At 33.3% G+C, this 21,269-nt stretch overlaps 3 protein-coding genes and 1 pseudogene across 10 annotated transcripts; 2 read left to right on the forward strand and 2 right to left on the reverse strand.

The window, feature by feature from the left end:
- Positions 1-726: 726 nt before the first annotated feature.
- Positions 727-3,964, forward strand: LOC107928892 (pentatricopeptide repeat-containing protein At2g15820, chloroplastic). Its single transcript, XM_016860170.2, has 2 exons — positions 727-1,449; positions 1,944-3,964. Exons 1-2 carry the CDS (start codon positions 823-825, stop codon positions 3,825-3,827), a joined length of 2,511 nt encoding a protein of 836 aa, XP_016715659.1. The 5' UTR covers positions 727-822; the 3' UTR covers positions 3,828-3,964.
- Positions 3,965-4,677: 713 nt separating this feature from the next.
- Positions 4,678-9,932, forward strand: LOC107928835 (la-related protein 6C-like; annotated as a pseudogene).
- Positions 9,933-10,321: 389 nt separating this feature from the next.
- Positions 10,322-13,183, reverse strand: LOC107928968 (armadillo repeat-containing protein 6). The gene is made up of 8 exons (XM_016860284.2): positions 12,859-13,183; positions 12,458-12,766; positions 12,084-12,367; positions 11,872-12,000; positions 11,615-11,737; positions 11,201-11,308; positions 10,779-10,957; positions 10,322-10,619 (listed from the first exon to the last, which is right to left on the reverse strand). The coding sequence occupies exons 1-8, from the start codon at positions 13,004-13,006 to the stop codon at positions 10,496-10,498; spliced, it is 1,404 nt and encodes a 467-aa protein (XP_016715773.1). The 5' UTR covers positions 13,007-13,183; the 3' UTR covers positions 10,322-10,495.
- A 729-nt stretch (positions 13,184-13,912) lies between these two features.
- LOC107928799 (E3 ubiquitin-protein ligase RNF170) lies at positions 13,913-18,274 on the reverse strand. Of its 8 annotated transcripts, none has more exons than XM_016860071.2 (5): positions 17,989-18,274; positions 15,774-15,973; positions 15,387-15,485; positions 14,768-14,819; positions 13,913-14,370 (listed from the first exon to the last, which is right to left on the reverse strand). In XM_016860071.2, the coding sequence occupies exons 1-5, from the start codon at positions 18,134-18,136 to the stop codon at positions 14,231-14,233; spliced, it is 639 nt and encodes a 212-aa protein (XP_016715560.1). In that variant the 5' UTR covers positions 18,137-18,274; the 3' UTR covers positions 13,913-14,230. The 8 variants fall into 8 exon arrangements, with proteins under 8 accessions (XP_016715560.1, XP_016715561.1, XP_040942549.1 ...); XM_016860072.2 differs by having other exon boundaries at positions 15,387-15,488; positions 15,774-16,013; positions 17,989-18,270; XM_041086615.1 differs by having other exon boundaries at positions 13,913-14,288; positions 17,989-18,268.
- Between the last annotated feature and the right edge of the window lie 2,995 nt (positions 18,275-21,269).

The following is a 21,269-nucleotide window of genomic DNA, read 5'->3' on the forward strand; positions in this document are numbered from 1 at the left end:
AAAGATAAAGTTTGATGGCTAATTTTTTAATTGGGTATCTAAGCTTAGGACCAAAAGTGGGAAAAAAATTTACAAAGTTAAAGAGGCTAACATGGATCAAAATAATTTAGGGACCAAATTGAAAAAGATTACCAATTTTATGGAGTAAATGTTTTAGTTTATCCTCTTCTTTACGACAAATTACACCTAAGGCCACTAAACTATTAGTAAGTTTAAATTTTAGTTACTCAATATCAGAAAGTTACAAAATAGTTATTGAACTATTTACAAGTTTTCATTTAAATAATTGGGATATTAAAATTGATATTGTATAGTCTTTTCTATTTGCACTGCTTCCATCAACCAAAAGCTCGCATTCCCCATCTTTTCTACAAGTTAGTTTTTCTCTTTACAAAACAACTTTGAAATTACGAATTTATGAACCAAAATCCAAACAGTTTTTTTCCAATCTCCGGCACTAACTGTCAGATTGACTTGGATCTAAGGTATGTTATTCTACTTGTTGATGGGTACCGATTCACCATATCGATCGTTAAATTGACGCTTGAAGCTTGCTGGCCGGACTTTAACAAAAAAAGTAAACAACCTAGAAAATTAAATAAATACTTTTGAATAATTCAATAACTTCAATGAAGACTTTTGAATAACTCAATCACTATTTTGCATTTTATTTTATCCCCATTTTTAATGAACCTATAAAATAATTGTATCATGTAATGGAACAGGGGCCTAAGATTAATGGGCACTGGCCCAAAGATTTACCATTTTCATGGTCGCCTTTGAAAAAAAAATTGAAACAATCTTTTAGATTGAAAAAGGATTATGGATGTGCAGCAAATGATGGTAGCAGCAAACAAAGCTCAATGCTTCGTTTCCCCGCCTCTTTCAACCCTCATAATCACCATCAATACCCCTTCTTTAAACCCTAATACACCCTCCAAAACCCCCATGCGCACTTCCCTCTCTTTCCTCCGCCTCTTCCGCCCTCTTTCCCGCCCTCAAACCGTCCTTTTCCGCCCCCTCATCCCTCGCTACGCCGCTCCTCGGTTTTCCCCTTTTTTTTCCCGCCACTTCAGTGTATCTTCCGCCCCATTCTCAGCCTCCGCCGTTGGTTTCGTTGACGAAAAGGAAAGGGAAGAAGAAGAGAGGTGGGATTTCTCCAACAACGAAACAGAAGCGAAATTCGTTTTCGAAGACAATGATGGGGTTTTCGCGGATAACGATATGAAGCACTTGGTGGCACCGGAGATCGAGGTTAAGGAACTAGACGAGTTGCCGGAGCAGTGGCGAAGGTCAAAGCTCGCTTGGCTTTGCAAAGAGTTGCCGGCTCATAAGGCGGGAACCTTGGTTAGGATCTTGAATGCGCAAAGGAAGTGGCTCAAGCAAGAGGATGCTACTTACTTGGCTGTTCATTGTATGAGAATTCGAGAAAATGAAACTGGTTTCAGGGTATATTAATTGATTTCTTTCTTCGATTTCATTATTGTTTTTGTTTGCCCAATTTGATGCTAAAAGTTCATGATTGAGGGTTTTAGGATTTAGGGTTTATGTGAATGACAAAGAACAATTGGTTGCCATTGCAAATTAGTTTATGTTAATCTTTCACATTTAGTTACTTTAGGGTTTTGGGTTTAAGGATTGTTCTTAGTTTGTGCTGAAGTTAAGATTCCTGTGTTACAAGTAGTAACTCGCAAGTAACTTCTCGAAAAGAACCCAATTTTACGAAATTTCTGAAGCTATGAAACTTTGATTCCTTACTGATTCTGCTATGTTGTGTTTATGATTGTTGATATATGCTGTTTGTTGCTATATATTGCTTTTGAGTTTTTCAAGAGTCGAAGAAAAATGACTTTTAAGAACGGGAATCTGTGTGTCGTTTAATCATCCGAATTGCTGCTCTGGTTGTATGATCGATGTTGAGAAAATCTTTTTCTGCATTGCAGGTCTATAAGTGGATGATGCAGCAGCATTGGTATCGATTCGATTTTGCTCTTGCTACCAAGCTAGCAGATTACATGGGGAAGGAGAGGAAGTTTACGAAATGTCGGGAGATATTTGATGATATCATCAACCAGGGACGTGTGCCTAGTGAGTCTACGTTTCATATTCTGATTGTTGCATATCTTAGTACACCGGTTCAAGGTTGTTTAGACGAGGCTTGCGGTATTTACAATCGTATGATTCAGTTAGGAGGATACCAACCACGTCTTAGCTTACATAACTCGCTTTTCCGAGCTCTTTTAAACAGACCGGGAGGTTCTTCGAAATACTACTTAAAGCAAGCCGAGTTTATCTTTCACAATTTAGAAACATGTGGTTTAGAGATACAAAAAGAAATCTATACCGGCCTAATTTGGTTGCATAGCTATCAAGATACGGTGGATAAAGAAAGGATAAAATTGTTGAGGAAAATGATGCGAGAATCGGGTATGGAAGAAGGAAAAGAAGTGCTCATTTCGATATTGAGAGCTTGTTCGAAGGATGGGGATGTTGAAGAAGCCGAAAGAACTTGGATCAAACTACTCGGTTCCAATGATAGTATCCCTTCTCAAGCTTTTGTTTATAAAATGGAAGTTTATTCAAAGGTTGGGGAAATTACGAAATCTTTGGAGGTATTCCGGGAGATGAAAAAGTGTTTGGGGTATACTAGCATCGCATCATACCACAAAATTATAGAGGTATTATGTGAATCCGAGCAAATGGACCTTGCTGAATCGTTCATGAAGGAACTCATTGAGAGTGGTATGAAGCCACTTATGCCATCGTACATCAAGCTAACAGATACATACCTCCGGTTGAACTATCACGATAAGCTCGAGTCGACCTTTTTAGAGTGCCTTGAGAAATGCCGACCGAATCGTACTATTTATAGTATATATTTGAGCTCGTTGGTGAAAGTTGGAAATCTCGGCAAAGCAGAGGAAATTTTCAATCACATGGGCAAGAATGTCACAATTGGTGTTAATGCGAAATCATGCAATACCATTTTATATGGATACCTTTCTTCCGGAGATAATTTGAAAGCAGAAAAGATATATGATTTGATGTGCCAGAAGAAATTCGAAATCGAATCTCCGTTGATGGAAAAGTTGGAAAGTGTCCTTAGATCGAGCCGGAAAGAGGTTAAGAAACCCGTGAGCTTAAAGCTAAGCAAAGAACAACGAGAGATTTTAATGGGGTTGCTTTTAGGCGGTTTACGGATAGACTCGGATGAAGAGAGAAAGAACCACATGATACGGTTCGAGTTTAATCCAAGTTCCATCCCACATTCTATTTTAAAGAGACATATTCACGATCAATACCACGAGTGGTTACATCCTTCGAGTAAGCTAACTGCTGGTAATGGTGATATCCCGCACAAGTTCAATACCATTTCACACTCGTATTTCGGTTTCTATGCGGACCAGTTTTGGCCAAAGGGTCAACCCGTGATCCCAAAGCTAATACACCGGTGGCTGTCTCCGATTGTACTTGCATACTGGTATATGTACGGGGGCTACAGAACATCAGCCGGGGATATCCTTTTGAAACTGAAAGGGAGCAGCGAAGGCGTCAAGAAAGTGGTGAAAGCATTGAAATCAAAATCCTTGAATTGCCGAGTGAAGCGAAAAGGGAGAGTGTTTTGGATCGGATTTCTCAGGACAGATTCAATGTGGTTCTGGAAACTGGTGGAACCATACGTCTTAGATGACTTGAAAGATTTTCTCAAAGCAGGCAGCGAAACCGCTGATGATTGTGCGGTCGAATCTCGAGACATAAACTTTGACAGTGCATCCGATTCCGATGAAAAGGGTTCTTCCGATTATAGCGAAGATGATAATCCATAAGGCTTACACAAGTAAAAGTGCCATTCTTTGGTATAACGCATTCATCAAAGAAATTTGAGCTGCCTTTGCAAAAAAATTGTATGTACAGTAGTGATCTTTTGCCATATTATGTGTATATATATGTTTTTGTTTCCTTACAGGCTTTCGTGTCCAATACTTACGCATTCCACTTTGTGTCGGGTAGGGTTATACATATATTTGATCTTAATACTTCTTTTGTTCCCAAGTTTTACTAACATTAGGGCTTGAACTTACAAGTTAGTCCCTAAACTTAATAATTATTTTCATATTGGGGCCTAAACTTTTTTTGGTCTTGAAAATCTTAAAGTTTAGGTCCTAATATGGGATCAATTGTAAATTCAAACTTAAGTATGAGAATAATTATTAATTTCAGAGACTACCTTAGAACAAAAAAAAGTTGAAACCCCAATGTAAGAGATTTTATCAAATCAAGACCTCAAATAGTGATTTAACTCAATTAAAATCGACAAAGGTTAGATTTTAATATTATATTAATACGGGATAAAAAACATTTAATCTGAATTTAGTAACATTTTTGAAACATTTTTTATCCACTTCAATTTCTTAAACTCGACTCTCATCTGATTTAAAGCACGAGGTTTAAAAGAAGTGGGTTGGCAAAGAAAAAGGGAAAATTAAGGTTGTCATCAATGATGTTGAAATTCCGAACACAACGGTCGTGTAAGAAAAATCCTTTTTGTCTCCGCATTGACATGGATTCTACTCTCAAGAAAACAGTTATTAATCTTCAGGAGAGACAATCAAATCTATGTTTTTTTTATTTTCAAACACATTAAGCTTTTGTAATAAAAAAATAGAAAAGCTTCAAATGGATAAAAATGGCGTGAGGTTCAAATTCAATGCGTATGCACCTGAATTCGTGTCGAGATCGCGTACCCAAATGCTACCCGTTTCGACTTATTATTACCCTTTCTTTCACTACCTTAACGGTGGCGACGGTAGTGGTGGTGGTGGAGGATTTGATTGGTTTTTTGTTGGTAAACAAGAGCCGATTGTGGTACTTATTTTATCCCGAATCATAATCTTTCTAACCCTAATTTTTATCCCAAGAATGTGCTCCCTGATGAGCTTCGCTTAAAGATCATCAAACAAGTTATGTTTATTTATTTGTTTATTTATTTTCACCTTAAATTTTCAAAGGATAAAACATTTAGTCCTTGAATTTGGTAACTTTTTTCACCTTTGTCCTTCAAATTCTTTTTGTCCACATTTATCTCATAATTTGGTAGATTTTTTTCTTCTCAATTGGGTACATAAATTTGGATTCCGTTAATGAATAATGACGCGACACTTTAAGATTGTGTCACGGCATTACTTAAATTTTTTAAAATTTTTTAACTATTTTGTAGATTCTATATAATTTTTAGGTGACAATGCGACATAATCTCAAAGTATTAGATTATCAAATTTTAATGGAATTCAAGTTCAAGGACTAAATTAAAATAAATTGCCAAGTTTCGAGATTAATGTGAACCAAAAAATACAATGACCAAGGTGAAAAAAAAGTTGTGAAGTCTAGGGACTATATGTTACTTTATCCCTAAAATTATTATTTACATAGCTATGCTATGTTACCTGAACTCGGGTCAAGTATGTATTGAACCGGATATGGTTCATTTTTTTTCTCTAATTCTTCATGCAATTTGAAAGATTCTTAAAATATTGTATCATTATATTCGTGTCCCGATATATGTCCAACACGAGTATTAAATATAAGTATAACCTTTTCAAGATACAGTTATACCATGTTACTCGAAGTTGAACCAAAATCATATATATTCGATTTTATTCGATTTAGATGATTTTTAAAGAATTATATCTCAGAATCGCATAGAAATATGCACAAAACACATGTCAAATATATATATAATTATTTTAAAATGAAAAGTCGGAATAAGCATAGAAATTGCTTTGGTCAAAAACAGGTGGAATGCCAATTCAGTGACATGAGCCTTTTAGCAAACGAATCATTGTCAAGGCAAATAAGCAAAGATCCTGAAGGTTGTGGTAAGAAGGGGAAACTCACTTAGGGTTCTAAAAAGTACTTATTTTATTTTGGTATAATTACAAACTTAGTTCTTAATGTTTACACCATTTGTCAATTTGACCCTCGTTCTCTTTTTGAGCTAAATTTAACCCTCAACCTTTTAAAAAGAGTCAAATTTGACCATCAACATCAAAAACTATCAAATTGCTTTTTTTAATGGAAATACTAATTAAAATATTAAATTTTTAGACATGAGAACCCGCATATCAATCTACATGTACTTCATACTTCTTCTTTTTAATTTTTTTTGAATTTTTATGAACTTTTTATATTTTTTAAAATTTTTATGAATATTTTTATAACTTTTAAATTATTTATTAATTTGGTATACTGGTATATAAGACAAATAGTTTCATGTCAGCATAACGTACGTAGGGACTACCATGCCAACATCATTAGAAAATAATAATGTTTTAGTCAGCATTTCTGTTAAGAAAACAGTTTGACTCTTCCTGAATGGTTAGTGGCCAAATTGAGCTCAAAAAATAATAATAAGGGCAAATTTGATACAAAAATGCAAATGTTGAAGGCTAAATTATAATTATTCCTTTATTCAATTAAAGAAAAGTTTTGTTTTCTCGATAAATTTTGCTCTAAATCTGCTATTACAAAATTTAAGATTTAGTCTTTATACTTAAATTTTAAAATTCTATTATTTTTCTATTTAAAAATCTTAATCCAATCATTAACATTGTTAGTACATCAATTACGACAAGCCACATCATAGGAGAATAACCTAATTAACATGCCGAATTGATAAATTTTGCTAGAAAATATTACCGATGTTAAAGACTGGATTTTGATTTTTAAATTGAAAAAGTAAAAGAAGTTTATATTTTAACATCTTTAAGTGTAGGGACTAAATCTTAAATTTTATTAAAATACAAGGACTAACAGCATATTTTAACCAAAAAAATTGTCTATGCTTTTAGTTCCCATATCTTTCATTTCTTCAACAAAGAAAATCAAGTCTCTCATCTCTAACAACCAGTTGCTGGCCAAAGTACTTCGATCCTCTTCAAAGCTTGCAAGTTTTTTTTTTTAATCTCTGAACTTGCTAGCTTTTTCCAATTTGGTGCCATCATGCCATCAAATTTTAATGGAATCTAAATTTAGTGACCAAATTGAGAAAATTTGCCAAATTCCGAAACTACTATGGATCAAAAAGAAGTTGAAGGATCAAGATGAGAAAAGTTGCAAAGTTGAAGGACTAAATGTTGCTATATCCCTTTGAATATCTTATTTTGGAATTTAAAGTAATAAATTTTTTTTTTGGTTGAAATGAAGGTTGTTAGTGATGATGGTAAGAAGGTTAAACGTAAACATCCTTTCACTTGAGTTTTAGTCTTTTTCAGGTTGGGATCACTTTTAAGTTCAAGTCATTTCGAGTTCATGTTATTTCAAATTCTGATCATTCAGATTTGAAGTTTAAGTTTTTTTAGTCAGGTTGCTATGGGTTCTGACCATTTCAAGTTTTAGTGGTTTTGGGTTTACTTGTTTCGATAATTCAAGTTCAAAATCGAAGGCTTTCGGTCCAAGATCAATTTCAAGTTCGAACGACTATGGATTTGGGTTGTTAACTTTTTAAGTCAATTTGAATTGGAAAAATTCAAGTTATAAAATTTTCGGGTCATTTTAGTTCAAATCAATCTCGGAGTTTGGTTCACTTTCAAGTTCAAGTCATTTCGATTTTTGGTTATTTTGAGCTCGGGTCACTCATATTTGTAGTTAGATTTTTCATGTCAATACGAGTTTACCCACTTCCAAATTATTTCAAGATTTTTGGGGGGGGGGTATTTTATGTATGATTCATTACAAATAACAACCTTATTTCTTTTTTTCTTGCAGTCTCGTACCGTTGTTGTAGAGAATTTGCCTGAAGATTACTCTCATCAGAACCTAAACAAAATTTTTAATGTTGTCGGAAGGTCCTTCTTTAATCACTTCTATTACATTTTTTTATTCGTTAAACTATGTTTCAAGTCCCTGAATTTTTCATAAATTGAATTTAATCTTCTACTTTTATTTCAAAAAATTTAGCCCCTCCACTTTTCGGGTTAAAAAATACAAGTCCAATCATTATCATCATTAAATTTATTCTATTAAATTTAGGGGCAGAATATCGTTAAATCCATAGGGGCTATTCCCAAGTTTTTGGAAAATTTCATTATGCCCTTTAAATATTTTTAATTAGATCCCCTCATAATTGTTAGAAATTCTAATTAAGTTTCCCAAAAGTTTTAAAAATTTTAATTAGACTCTCCATTTTATTTTTTTTGGAAAGTCTCATTAATCCTCTCAAAATTTTTAAAAAGTTTAATTAACCCCCCCCCCAAAAGAAAGATTTGGAAATTCCTATTAAGCCCCTAAATCTTTTGAAAATTTTAATTATCCCCCTAAAATCTTTGAAAATTTTAAGTACCCCGAAAACTTAACCGCACCTTCCACCACTGATGGACTATCAAGTGAGTTTTGTTTTTCTTTCAAAGTGCCACACCAATGAACCTAACAAAATTTTAACAGTATTAACAATTTGATCTAAATTTTAAAATCTGAAAAATAAAGAAGCCAAATTCTTGAAAAATACGAGTCGAAGAACAAAATTTCCAATTTACAAAAGCTACAACAACTTAGAAACATACGCAATTGTATGTCCTAAAAGGTTGTTTTACAACACCGTAATTGCTAATGATATTCAAATACAGTGTGAAGAACATTCAAATATGTCGTCCTCAAGAGTCCAATTCTCCTCGCTCTAAAACTGATTTTTCCACTTCTAACAAGGTACGATAATATTTAAGTAAAATCAAACATGTTTTTTTTTTAATGTAATTCTTCAAAGTTCAAATTATTTAGTGTCTAATATATGTTCAGATGTGGATATGATGATATAACCTACCGAATATATGATTTTTTAAAAATGAATATAAAAGTGAACATATTTTTGTAGCAAGTCCGAACAGGTTCACAGAGCGACTCTGTCAAGAGCCAAGCACTTTGAGGAGGCGGCGGATTCACAGAGCGAGAATGCCTTGGTAGGTAGTCGTGCGCCAAGCACAATTTGTCCCAACAAGGCACTCTCATTCTGTCAACACACTGTCTTCTCAAGGCACTCAGACTCTCAGAAAGTTTATTTTGTGAATCCACTCAGGCTCTTAACAAAGTCAAGAGATAAAACCCTCACTTGGGACAATATTAACCCACTGAAGGGTCCATTGGGAGTTTAAAAATTTCTTCGAAAGGAGTCAACATCCCTTCAACAATATACATATAGAATATATACATTTATTTGACACTCGCATTCAAATCCAAATAATCTTTGCTCAGGTTGAGAAGTTAAATGATGAAAGGAATTGGAGAAAAGGGCTCCGAGTAAGATTGCTGCTTAGACTCTCGGTATCTATATTATTCATAATATTATATTTTTCACATACTAGTCTTCCTTAATTAAAACATTTTTTAAATTTTGAAATAAAAATGCAGCCAAAACCTATTCTAAAAACCCGAAAATCCGAATTTGAGGCCATATTGAACGAAGAAGACTTTAAAAATTCCTTTCAATCAAACAATGTTGAATCAACTGAAAATAAGGTAGGCATCAATATTATGTTTTTATCCACAACCAGTACTCTTTATTTTTCCTAAAGTAATCATATCCGATTCTCGTCTTTAACACATTCGTGGATATGAGTCTGAAGAAATAACCTTACAAATACATTGTATTGGTATCAGAGACATTCAAATCCAAGTAACATGGTTTCAACTTTTTTCTTCCATAGACTGAGGACATTGGAGTGGGATCAAAAAAGGGAGGCGGGAAAGGCCGCGGGAAGGGCCGAGGGCGTGTTCAAAACCACAACAGACGAGGCCAGCTCCGGACATCACCTCAACCTATCAACCCAACGACGCAATGTGAAGCATCTATGAAACAGACTTTTAAGGGTCCGAGAATACCAGATGGAACCAAGGGTTTCACCATGGGACGAGGCAAGCCTTTAACTTCATATTTAGAGTGAAGAATGACATTTAATGTTACTCCGACTCTTTATTTTATTTTATTTTATTTTTTTTTGAGAAATTCGTGTCTAATGTACATCCAAATAGGGGTATGATATTATAATAATCTGTATTTTCTTTTTTGGAAATGGCTTTATTAGCCATGGATAGCGTAGTCCACAATATGTTAATCAATAATTCAAGATGTATAATTTAGTATTTTTCTTAAAAACTATCTGATAACAATTTTATTGCCCTTGTTTTCCTCTTTCTACCACATATTTTAGTTCACAAGTTAAAAATCTTTAATTACCCGAACCAAGATGAATCTTATTTTTTATTTAATTTATAATTAATTTTATTTTTTATGATGTAAAAATAAATATTTTTATATTCATAGTGAAAATCATTTAAAATTACTATGAAATTATTTTTCAAGCCTCCAAAATTAAAGGAAATTAACTTCATCAAGGAACACTAAAAACAGTTTTGATTCTCCAAAATGCAAAATTGAAAATGAAGAATGAAAACCCCAAAAATAACCACACACAAAAAAGAGAACAGGTCCCCTAATAGTTCTTAACTATGAGTTATAGTTATCAAGCCCCAAATCTCTTAGCGCATCGGTGGCAGCATCTTTGCAGCTTTCATGATTTTCCTTCGCCTTACGGATAAACTTGTCAATACCGTTATTCAGCAGAAGCGTTCTGCAAACGAAAGCATCAGTTTTTGATAAATCGAGACTAGTATTACTAGTATTACTAGTAACTTCTTTAATAGCATTATTCAGCGATTGAAAAAATTATGAACGTTGATACTCGAATTGTCTATATCCAACTTAAATGAAGTGCTGAAATAAAACTTGCCTGTTTTCCGGGTTCCTAACAACAAGATTCCGAATCATGAGACAAGAACTTCTTTGCATCGGCTGAGCAGCAGGGAACTTCTGCATGGCTTGAATAGCAAGATCACCTGCTCCAGCTTCAACGGCACGAGTTGCATTGTCGGGTGATCTCAAGCAGAGTACAGAAATGATGGCCATGACCTAAAGTCGAGTTCATTATGATGTCAATCCTATATTGTTATGCATGCATATGTTTTATCACGAAACTGCACATGACTTTCACATCCATTATTACATCGAGTGTTTCTCAGAGCATCCGAACTGTTGTTTGAAAACAAGTAAGACTATCATGTTGTACAAATACTAATTCAGCAGAACATTAAAATGGTTGTGAAAACTGGATCATCAAGCATTTCACGGGTATAAGATTTATCAATCCCTTACCTCTTGCATCACAGATGGATCATCAGAAAATCTAGCCGATAATTTGATCAGCTTGTCCATACCTCCTTTTTCGACTATAGCACTCTTATTTGAGTCACTTCCTGCCAACTAGCCAAATAGGGGAAAAAAGAAGGCATTGATGATTCCGGTAAGACATGAAACTAAAATTCAGATAATGCAGCTTCATGAAAGTACAAGCTTCTGATTCATAATCCGTATAGTTAAGATTTACAGATTTAAAATATACAAGTGCACGCAGTTCAAGTATCACGTCACCTACAATAGAAAACCCTTTTTGAATGGTACCATTGTACAGCTCTAAAAACAAAATATTTCATGCCATGAAAGCAGAGAAGATTAGTGAAAGATTACAATAAAGGAAACAACCTTCAACGGAGCATTTTATGTCTATACCTTGGATAACAATGAACAACAAGTTCTAGCTACAGTTTTGTTGCGTTGTTCACCACTATCATCAACACACTTAAGAAGCACATCGATACCACCAGCATCGGCAATGGACTTACATATTTCATCCTGCACAAAATGAAACACATTATAGTAAATTCAAAGGCTAATGTTCATCACACATACATAATTAGTATTTTAAGCCTATTATATTAACCTAAATCAAGTAGTCTCTTATATCTCAACTAATTCTAATAACTTACATTGACAGCAACGGCTTTTAGTGCTATGCTAGCGGAAACAAGACTAGGTGAACTAATCCCCCCATGAAGAGTTTCCACAAGAGCTTTTGCAATTCCAATTTTCGCAAATCTTCGTGCATAACCATAAACCTGAAGCAACAAAATATCGCTCAACCGTTTTGAGGAACAATAACAGTACTAACTAAAAGATTTAGTACACGTATTTTACTTACTTCGGAAGCAACAACCCGATTATCATCGGAGGTTAACAAAACACGTATAGCATCATACAAACTTTGAATGCTTCCCTGAGTTTGTCCACTCAAAACTTGTAGAATCAGCTCATCGACTCGTAAGTCCATTAATGATTGTTTAACAACTTCATTACCGCTTGCAGCCACAGCAACAACAGTGAAACCTGATTTCAAAATATCCAAATCTCGAATCCCATCACTAAGAATACCAACCACAATCTTCGGTCCTCCACTTGCCCTAAAACTCTCTGTACTTTGAACATCTAAAAGACAAACAAAACAGAGCATAAACTAATTTAACTCCAACACATAAACTATTACCAAATCTTAAAACATATTGAATTGTTCTAAACCTGTAAGCAATGATGCCATTGCCTTAAAACAAGAAACTAGACACTGCCTTGATTCAGTTGGAATTTTACTACAGATCAAACAAACCAATTCGATACCGCCGTTTTTAGCAACAATCACTGCATTCCCCGAATCTTCTTTATTAGAAATACATAATTCACTTAGGTCATTAAGCAAGGCAGTGATTTGGACTAAATCTTGGCCGCCGAATTGATCCTTCGAATCAGCATTCAGTTGCTTCAGCTTATCCAAGCATTGCATCGCCGGATGGTCCTTGATGCCGCCTTCTCCAGGAACACACTTCACGATCCCTATTTCAAATCGGTCGTTCAAAAAACACTCAGTTAAAAATGGGAATCCACGACAAAATGGATTAAAAATGAAAGGGAGATTGTAGAGATACCAGAAAGATCGACGCCTTGAAGGGAGAGTGTTTGGATGGCGTCTTCTAGAGCTTCGGCGGGATCCATCCCGAGGTCATCTATGTTCTCTTTCACTAACTCGTCGAAGGCCTCTTGTGAGATTGTACGGACGTTCTTGGTCGGAGCCATCTTTGGTTTCTCTTAGCTACAGATTTTAGGGATCCGCCGCTGATCGGAGGAATGACGGACCGGCGGCGAAGAAGATCTGTTAAGACTCAGGAGTGTTAATTTTTTAATTTCCGAGAGGTCAGAGATTTTAAATTTTAACTCTTATCTGACGATTTGGCTCCTAAATTATTATGTTTTATTTTTATAATTTTTTTTTGGGTAAATCAATTTTTGCTTGAATTTGATAATTAAGGTTGTAATTTTCTTTTCAAGTTAAATCTTGAATTTAGCACACTTCTTCTATTGGAGTCTAATTTTTTTTATTTAAATTAATCTTAAAGAAGCTTAAAATTTAATCTTTAAACTTAATTATTCTCGGTTTAAAGTACCTTAAAGTTCTTAAGGAGTTCCTTGAACAAAAAAAAGTTAATCCCATATTTAAATTCAAAAATAATTTAAATATAAAAAAAACAAATAAATTATTAGTTTAGATGTTAAAAATCTATTAAGATCTACATGAACACGTGGACAACATAGGTCTAACGTATCAAAATTTAAAAGAGTTAATTCTTTTTTAAACATGTTAAGTTTTTTACCGGAAAAATGTATATATTTGTAATTTGACTCGTATTTAAATATATTTCATACCATTTTTATGCTGCTGCATCCTAGGTAACGAGGAGGATTAAGAAACATTTATTTAAATATTTTAAAATCTGAAAACCAACTTAAAATCTAATAATGTAAATGATATTTTAATGCTCACAAACTGGAAAATGAACCGAATTAAAACACTATAATACCCAATTCAAACAGGTTGCCAACCTAATCTAGATTTTCATTTCAATTTATTCTAATGTTACTAAATTGCATATCCCCATCATTATTTAAAGAAAATTTAAGTGCATAAAAATTTGATAAGCAAGGTTAAGCGAACTCAAGCTCGTGTAGTTAGGTTAGCTTAAGCTATGTCTTAAACCCGAGCCGTGAATATATAAAAAGGTAAAACAAAACATTGAACAAATACAATGAAAGGCCTATTCGCTATTGGCTCCCCAATACAATACTGCTGAATCACACACTCCAAATTCAACTGATAAAATATATACAGCCTAATGTAAGCTCCCTTCACACACACACACAATTGATCCATTTTTACGGCTATTCTCCTTTGATAGACATAATAAAGTGTTAATAATAGAGAGGGAGGGGGGGGGGGGCAACAAAATCTACCATATCGAAGTTTCATTCTTGTAAAAGTTCCATGGCAGCTAAGCGCCTCACACGCTGCATAAGTCGTCGTCTGCGATAGATACCAACCAGACGTAGGATGAGTATGAGAATAATCGCCGAACAATCAAACACCCTTCCGATTCCTATCCCCCCTGCAAAACGGGAAAAAAAGAACACCAATTTGTACAATTGGCTAGCATATACGTACCGCAATGCATTAGCTCCAAGGTTTTCAGAACCAGATTAACAATGGTTGAGCTGGTCAGATCACTGATTCTCAGTCCAACCAGTTCGTCCAGTTCGATTAAATAAATTATTTTAAAATTTTAAAAAGTAAAAAAAAAAAACTGGTTCAACCGAATCGACCAGCCGGTTTGACCCCTTATTCTGGACCGGTACCCCAGCCTATTCCCAATCCGATCAACCAGTTCAATGCAGTTTTGAAAATAATAATTAGCTTTCCAACACCAAAATGATCTGAAAATATCGATCACATGGTTACTTATTACTACCATCATCAAATTGACCCTATGAACAACATATATATACCTGTTGGAATAAAATCTAATGGTGTGGCTCTGTAGATGATACTTAGCAACATCTGCAAAATAGTGGTTAAGAGTTTTAGCAGAGAACAGCCGGGAACCGGAGTTTTTAAATGAAATGAGCAACTCGTTCAACATACATATGTCTTGCAAGTTAGTCACCTAACTTTGATTTATTATCGTCTAAACCGTCATGACAACCTATCAGTTTGTTATACTTAAAGCTTATAAAATAGTCACCTTTTTGTCAGCCCTTCCTAAAATTTACTGATAGAAGCTTTGACTAACCTCTGGTTTATAAGATCCTCAAAAGTTCTACCGGTTTCCTTTTGAATTGAAGATATAAAGTTAATGTATGACATGCACCGTAAGAAAATCGAAGATAGTGCACACTCTCGACATTGAAGAAGTGCTAACTTTTCTAATTGAAAACAGTAAAACATAACATTAATTCAAAATAAAGACAAGGACAAGCACATGACCGCCACCAGACGTAAAATGCTTGTGCAGGCTAGTCTGCACATGTGCAAATCACATAAACGCATGTCTGTGTCTAGATGCCACTGCTGTATATATGCATATATATATATATCTTCACAGCATATATATGCACTGAACTTAACTGCAAAAAGGCGTATCTCGGCAATATATGTATCATTTGTATCAGGATCCATCAATCCCTGGAAGATTCTCTTGATGAAGAATGGTAACTCACGCACTTTCTGCTAAGAAAAGAAGGAAGAAAATGTTCACGGCCTGCTCACAACAGAGCAGAACATCAAGCATTACAGTTGTAAGACAAACAGAACAATAAACAAGAAGCGAGTATAAGGATTGTTAGCGTGAACAAAACAAAACAACATTATTCTGCAGTTCACCTCGAAAGCAATGTCAGAACCATTAAATTATATGGTAAAACCATTAATTTTAAAGTTGTATGTGTCTGACAGAAATCAACTTAGCATACATGTTTACTAGAGTATACAGATGGCTATAATTAGCATGCATACCTGAATGAATCCACATGCACCTCCAAGAAAGAGGAGGTTATACCTCCGTACACTTTTAAGCACCTCAGCAACTTCTTGGTTCTGTGGCTGTTGTTCCAATGATGCCTCTGGCATCAAATTAACAATCATGCAGGTACACATGGGACACCCACATGGCTTTGACGCCGAGGAATAGTTCCAGAATTGCAAAATACAACTGCCTGCCAAAAACCGAAACAAGACCAGAAAAAAAGAAACCAACTTAAGGAAAGTTGATTAGAGGACAAACACATAAGTCAGTTCCCCAATCCAGGGAGTATTCAATGACTATAATTTATCGAGACAATCATTTTACTGCAAAAAGCAAGTTAAGAGTTCCAACTTAACACAAGTTCTGGCAATCAAAGGCACTAGCTGCACAACTATAACAACAGTAAATAAATGAAGAGTTAATATATACCAAGGTACCTAAATACTTTGGCAACTTATACCTACTTGGTACCTAAACTTTTTTTAGACCTAACTGATGCCTAAACTTGAAAACCGTAAGCCAACTTGGTACTTTTTTAGGTACCTGACTAACTCCATTAAAATGTGTTGACATGGCACTGATGACCAATAGCATGGTAACACATGGCAACCTCACATTTTGACACATGGCAAAAGATAAAAATTAATTAAAAATATTATAATTTTTAGTTTTGCCACATATCAAAATGTGAAGCTGTCATGTGTCACCATGTTATTGATTGTCAATGTCACGTCAACGCCACGGCGTATTTTAACAATGTTAACCAAGTACCTAAAAAGTACCAAATTGGCTTATGATTTCCACGTTTAGTTGCCAAGATCAAATACCTCTGTATATATTAACCCATAAATGAATTTCAGCTTCAGAAACAAAGGCAATGACAAACAGATAATGCAACCCCCTGCCCTCTCCCCCCCCCCCCAAAAAAAAATTACCATCCATTACTCCTATTGCGAAGGGAAAAAAGAAGTTTATTAGCACTCAACAACCACCTTTGTACTAATACTGAAATTTTTGCCATTTGGGGGATCCACAATTTCATGTGAGTTCCTAATATCTCTTCCTGTTTACACGACTCGATAACAATCTCATTAAGTCATCAGCATCTAAAGGGCAAAACTATAGTGAGAAGAAACGAATCCTCCTTTAAAAGTGTTCATAGTTTATAGTTTAAACCTCAAGATTCTTTACCAATTCCACTATAAAATAAAAGAGAGAATAAATTAATGAGTAAAAAGAGACTTGTTTCCTAGTAACAACGAAATTCTTTTCTTCAAGCAATATACCACCTTTACACAAGCTTCAGAAAAGAACAAAATAAAGCATATCATGTAAATGTATATAAACCATAAAAAATTGTATACACAAAGTACAATAAAAATCAGAACAAACTATTTGAAAAGGTTAAATTCTGCTATTAGCCCCTGTACTTTACAAAAGCTATGGATTTAATCCCTATACTTTAATTTGATCATTTTTAGTCTTGTACTTTTTCAAATTTTAAAATTTCAATCTTCACCAAAAAGTAACTGTTAAATTCATTAAGTTAAATTTTGCTATTTCCAAAATTTGATGTAGCAAACCGTATATGTAATGCCATGTCAACTTGTTATTTACAAGTAATACCTACTGAAATTTCAATTAATGAATTAACTAATGTCATTTGCGTCAAGAATAAAAGTTCAAATTTTGAAAAGTGTAGAGACTTAAAATGATTCAATTAGAGAATATGGACTAAATCTACAATTGTAAGCATACTGAATGGATATAAGTGCTACTGTTTGGGTTAGACTAAAATTTCAAAAGTACAAGGACTAAAATTAACAAATTTGAAAAGTACTGGGACTAAAATTGATCAAATGAAAGTACAGCAACTAAATCCATAACTTTCACAAAGCATAGTGGCTAATAGCAGAATTTAACCATTTGAAAAAAATGGTTTCCTAACAATTTCTTGAAAGAACCAACAAATTCATGTTAACCAGTGAGAAATTTTAACTAATTTGTGCTAATTCAAAATACTAATTCGCGCAGGAAACTAAAATACCAAGTACAGTTTCAGAGAAAAAGCCTTATTTCTTTTTCCTTTTCGTTTCTTTCTTGAATTTTTTTTTCTAACCAACCAAACAAAACGAAGCTCAAGACAGAAGTGGCTAAATAAATTTGTTTAAAAAAAAAACAAAGGAATTTGAAAAAGGGAAGTACCGCAATACCAATGGCCGCAATTAGATCGACAAGGAACAGTGAAGGGGCCAAAGCAAATTGGGCAACAATCATCATCGGGAGGGGTTTCACTCAATCTCTTATTGCCTCCTAATTCTTCCATTTTTCTATCTGTATCATCAGTTTCCATTTTCCCTCCCTTACACTTTCACTTTTTTTTTCCTTAAGAATTTATTATTGAAGAATGTTTTTTTCCATCACTTTCTCGGGAAAAATGCGCGGTGTTATTGTTGTTAGAAAATGTGAAATATCAAATGCCCCGCCGTTCATATATATATTCACCGTTCATATATATATTCACGAGTTTTCGCGTAGTTTTCTAGGCAAGGACATAAAAGTAAATCTACTTTTTAAGCAAAAAATTAAACAATTTTTTTAAATAAAGTAAATAATGGATTCGGAAATTAAAATTCGTAAGAGAAACATGGATTTAGATTTTTATTATCCAATTTTAAATCCGTTATTTGTAAAAGTAAAACAGATTCGGATAATAAATATTTGAATATTAATATCTGTATTTACTTCAAATTAGAGGTGTCCATGGGCCGGGCAGCTCGGCCCGCCCAAAATATGAGAGGGTTCGGGTAAAAATATATGTCCGAAATTTGGGTTTGGGCAAAAAAACGAGGCCCGTTTAGAAAACAAGCCGGGCCTCGGGCACCACTTTTTTTGCTCCGGCCCAGCCCGGCCCGAATTTAATAAAAATATTTTTTATTTTAAAATATTTTTATTTTATTTTTATTTTATTTTTTTATTTTTAAAATTATTTTTTGGTGTTTATTAAAAAATAGACCGGGCCGAGCCGAACTCGGGCTTAGGATTTTATTCTCGGGCCGGGCCTAGACAAAATTCCATGCCCATATTTTGGGCTGAGCCCGGGCCTAGGAGGCGGGCCGAAATTTTTTCTGGGCCCGGCCCGGCCCATGGACACCTCTACTTCAAATATGAAGTATGTTATAAATAGTAATTAAAATATTCGAAAAATATTATTTAAATCTGTAATATTCAAATCAGGGTGAATCTAGGAATTATAAATTTTTGTGATCTTAAAATATAATTTTATCATTTATTAATTTATAATTTTATTTTTTAAAAAAGTATTATATATTAATTTATAAATTTATTATTATGGGGACTAAAAGGTTAATGTTTTATTTTTGGGACCAAGCCCTTGTCTGCCTTTAAATATCGAATATGATACTTGAAAATTCCTCCAAATGCATTAAAAACTTAAAAATAAGCATTTAAAAAATTATAACTATTCGTTTTAAATAAATAAATAAAAATCTTGCAACCGTTAAATATACATTAATATAGATTATATTTTAGAATTCAATAATCGACTAACATAGTCAAATTTTGACATCTTTTTTTTAACAATAATCTCATTATAAGTTCTTATCATATATGCTCTTTTTGATACGATGCCTAAAACTGCTCATAGTCCCTTCCCAATTCATAAATAGGAGGATAATACGCTTCAGCACACTCGAACTCACGTTCTCTTATACTAACAACAATACCAATACCAATCGAATTATGATTAATCCGCATTTATACTTTTTTTTTTCATATACATATGTCCCATATTTATATATTAATTTGAAAAACATAAGGAATGCAATAAATATGCTGCTCTTTCTGGTTGCCCTCTTAATTAAAGCCTTGAGATTGAACATTTGAATAATGGTTTTAAGATTTACTGCTGCTCATCAACCTCTATAAAAATAGGATATTATTTTTCAAATTATAGTTCAATATAATGGTAAAATTATACTTTAATCCTTTAAAATTTTATAATTCAAATTTGTCCCCCTAAAATGATTTCATGGCTCCGCCTTTGGTTGTAATGATTAATCTTGGTTGAATTTGTTCATATAGTTGTAACTTTAAAGAAAAAAAAAGCTTTACTTGTATTCTACATGTTATACTCGAACGATTCTGCTTCAATTCGCATGTGCATACAATAACGGATTTTGATATTAAGTTTTGGAGATTAATTAAAAAAAATTAAAAGTAAAGGTTTAATTCAAATTCTTAGAACTTTCAGGAGGCTTAGTTAGGATTACTAAAAATTTTGAAAAGTTTAACTAAAATTGTCAAAAACATGGAGGGTCTTAATAAGAATTTCCAAAATTTAAAGATAATTTTCCAAATTTTTTGATGGCCAAGGTCCCTAGCTCCTATAAGGATCCACCAGTACTGGTTCATACATATTATAAAAAGGTAGTAACCATTGATTTAACTTTTTCTTATATTATATCATAAAAAATCTTTAAATTATTTAAGTATTGAAATGCATGCTGTAATTAAAATTTCGATAAATTTGATTTCTTTTCATACCAGACAATCGATGTAAGTGAGACCATAATGTTTAAACCGGATCGGTTGAGTCAGGAATTGGTTAGGATATCAATTCAGATAATGGTATCGAATTGATTTATTCACAAATCGATACGAATCTATTGAACCGACAAAAATATAGATTGAAATAATGATGGGATCGAAAAAAATTTTACTTCTTATTTTTTTTTAATCAAACTGACGAATGAGCAACATTTGACAAAAATAAAACTTCAAAATGATTTTAGAAATTAAAATAAGTAATTTACGAATAAAACCTTTTTAAACCAGTGGCGGATTAAAATTAAAATAATAATTTAATTTAATTCTTTACAAATTATAAATATACAAACTATTAAAAAAATAAAATTATATTTTTACTATATTTTTAATATACTCATTTCCGCCGATGTTTTAAACGTTGATTTATATGGTCCATTATCAACTCGTTAAAGTCTAATAAATCGGCCGTATTATCAGTAATAAAGAGACAAATTTTCATTTACACTATCACGTTGCTTGGACAACAAATGTCTGTTTATATGTTAGGTGGTCAAACATTGGGTCTTTACTCTTTAGTCAAAAAATATAATGACATTAGTTCACCTCAAAAATGATAAAATTATATTTTGATCCTCAAGAAAATTTGTGTTAAATTATTTTTCTAATTATGCCTCTATTTATATGTTAAGTATATACATATTTACAATTTAATCCCTGTGTTTTAAATATACATCCTTAATTAACACTTTAACACTTGCTTGATTGGTTAATGGAATAATTTGATTGGTATAATATTGATAATTAAATTTTTTTAGGTTTAAGGACTAATTTGAAAATCTAACAATAGTTTGAGAACGTATGATGCAATTAACCTTAATAAATAAAGGAAATGATACTATGGTGGTTTACTATAATGT

This window comes from Gossypium hirsutum, chromosome D01 (assembly GCF_007990345.1).
Source record: "Gossypium hirsutum isolate 1008001.06 chromosome D01, Gossypium_hirsutum_v2.1, whole genome shotgun sequence".
NCBI classification, from domain to species: Eukaryota; Viridiplantae; Streptophyta; class Magnoliopsida; order Malvales; family Malvaceae; genus Gossypium; species Gossypium hirsutum.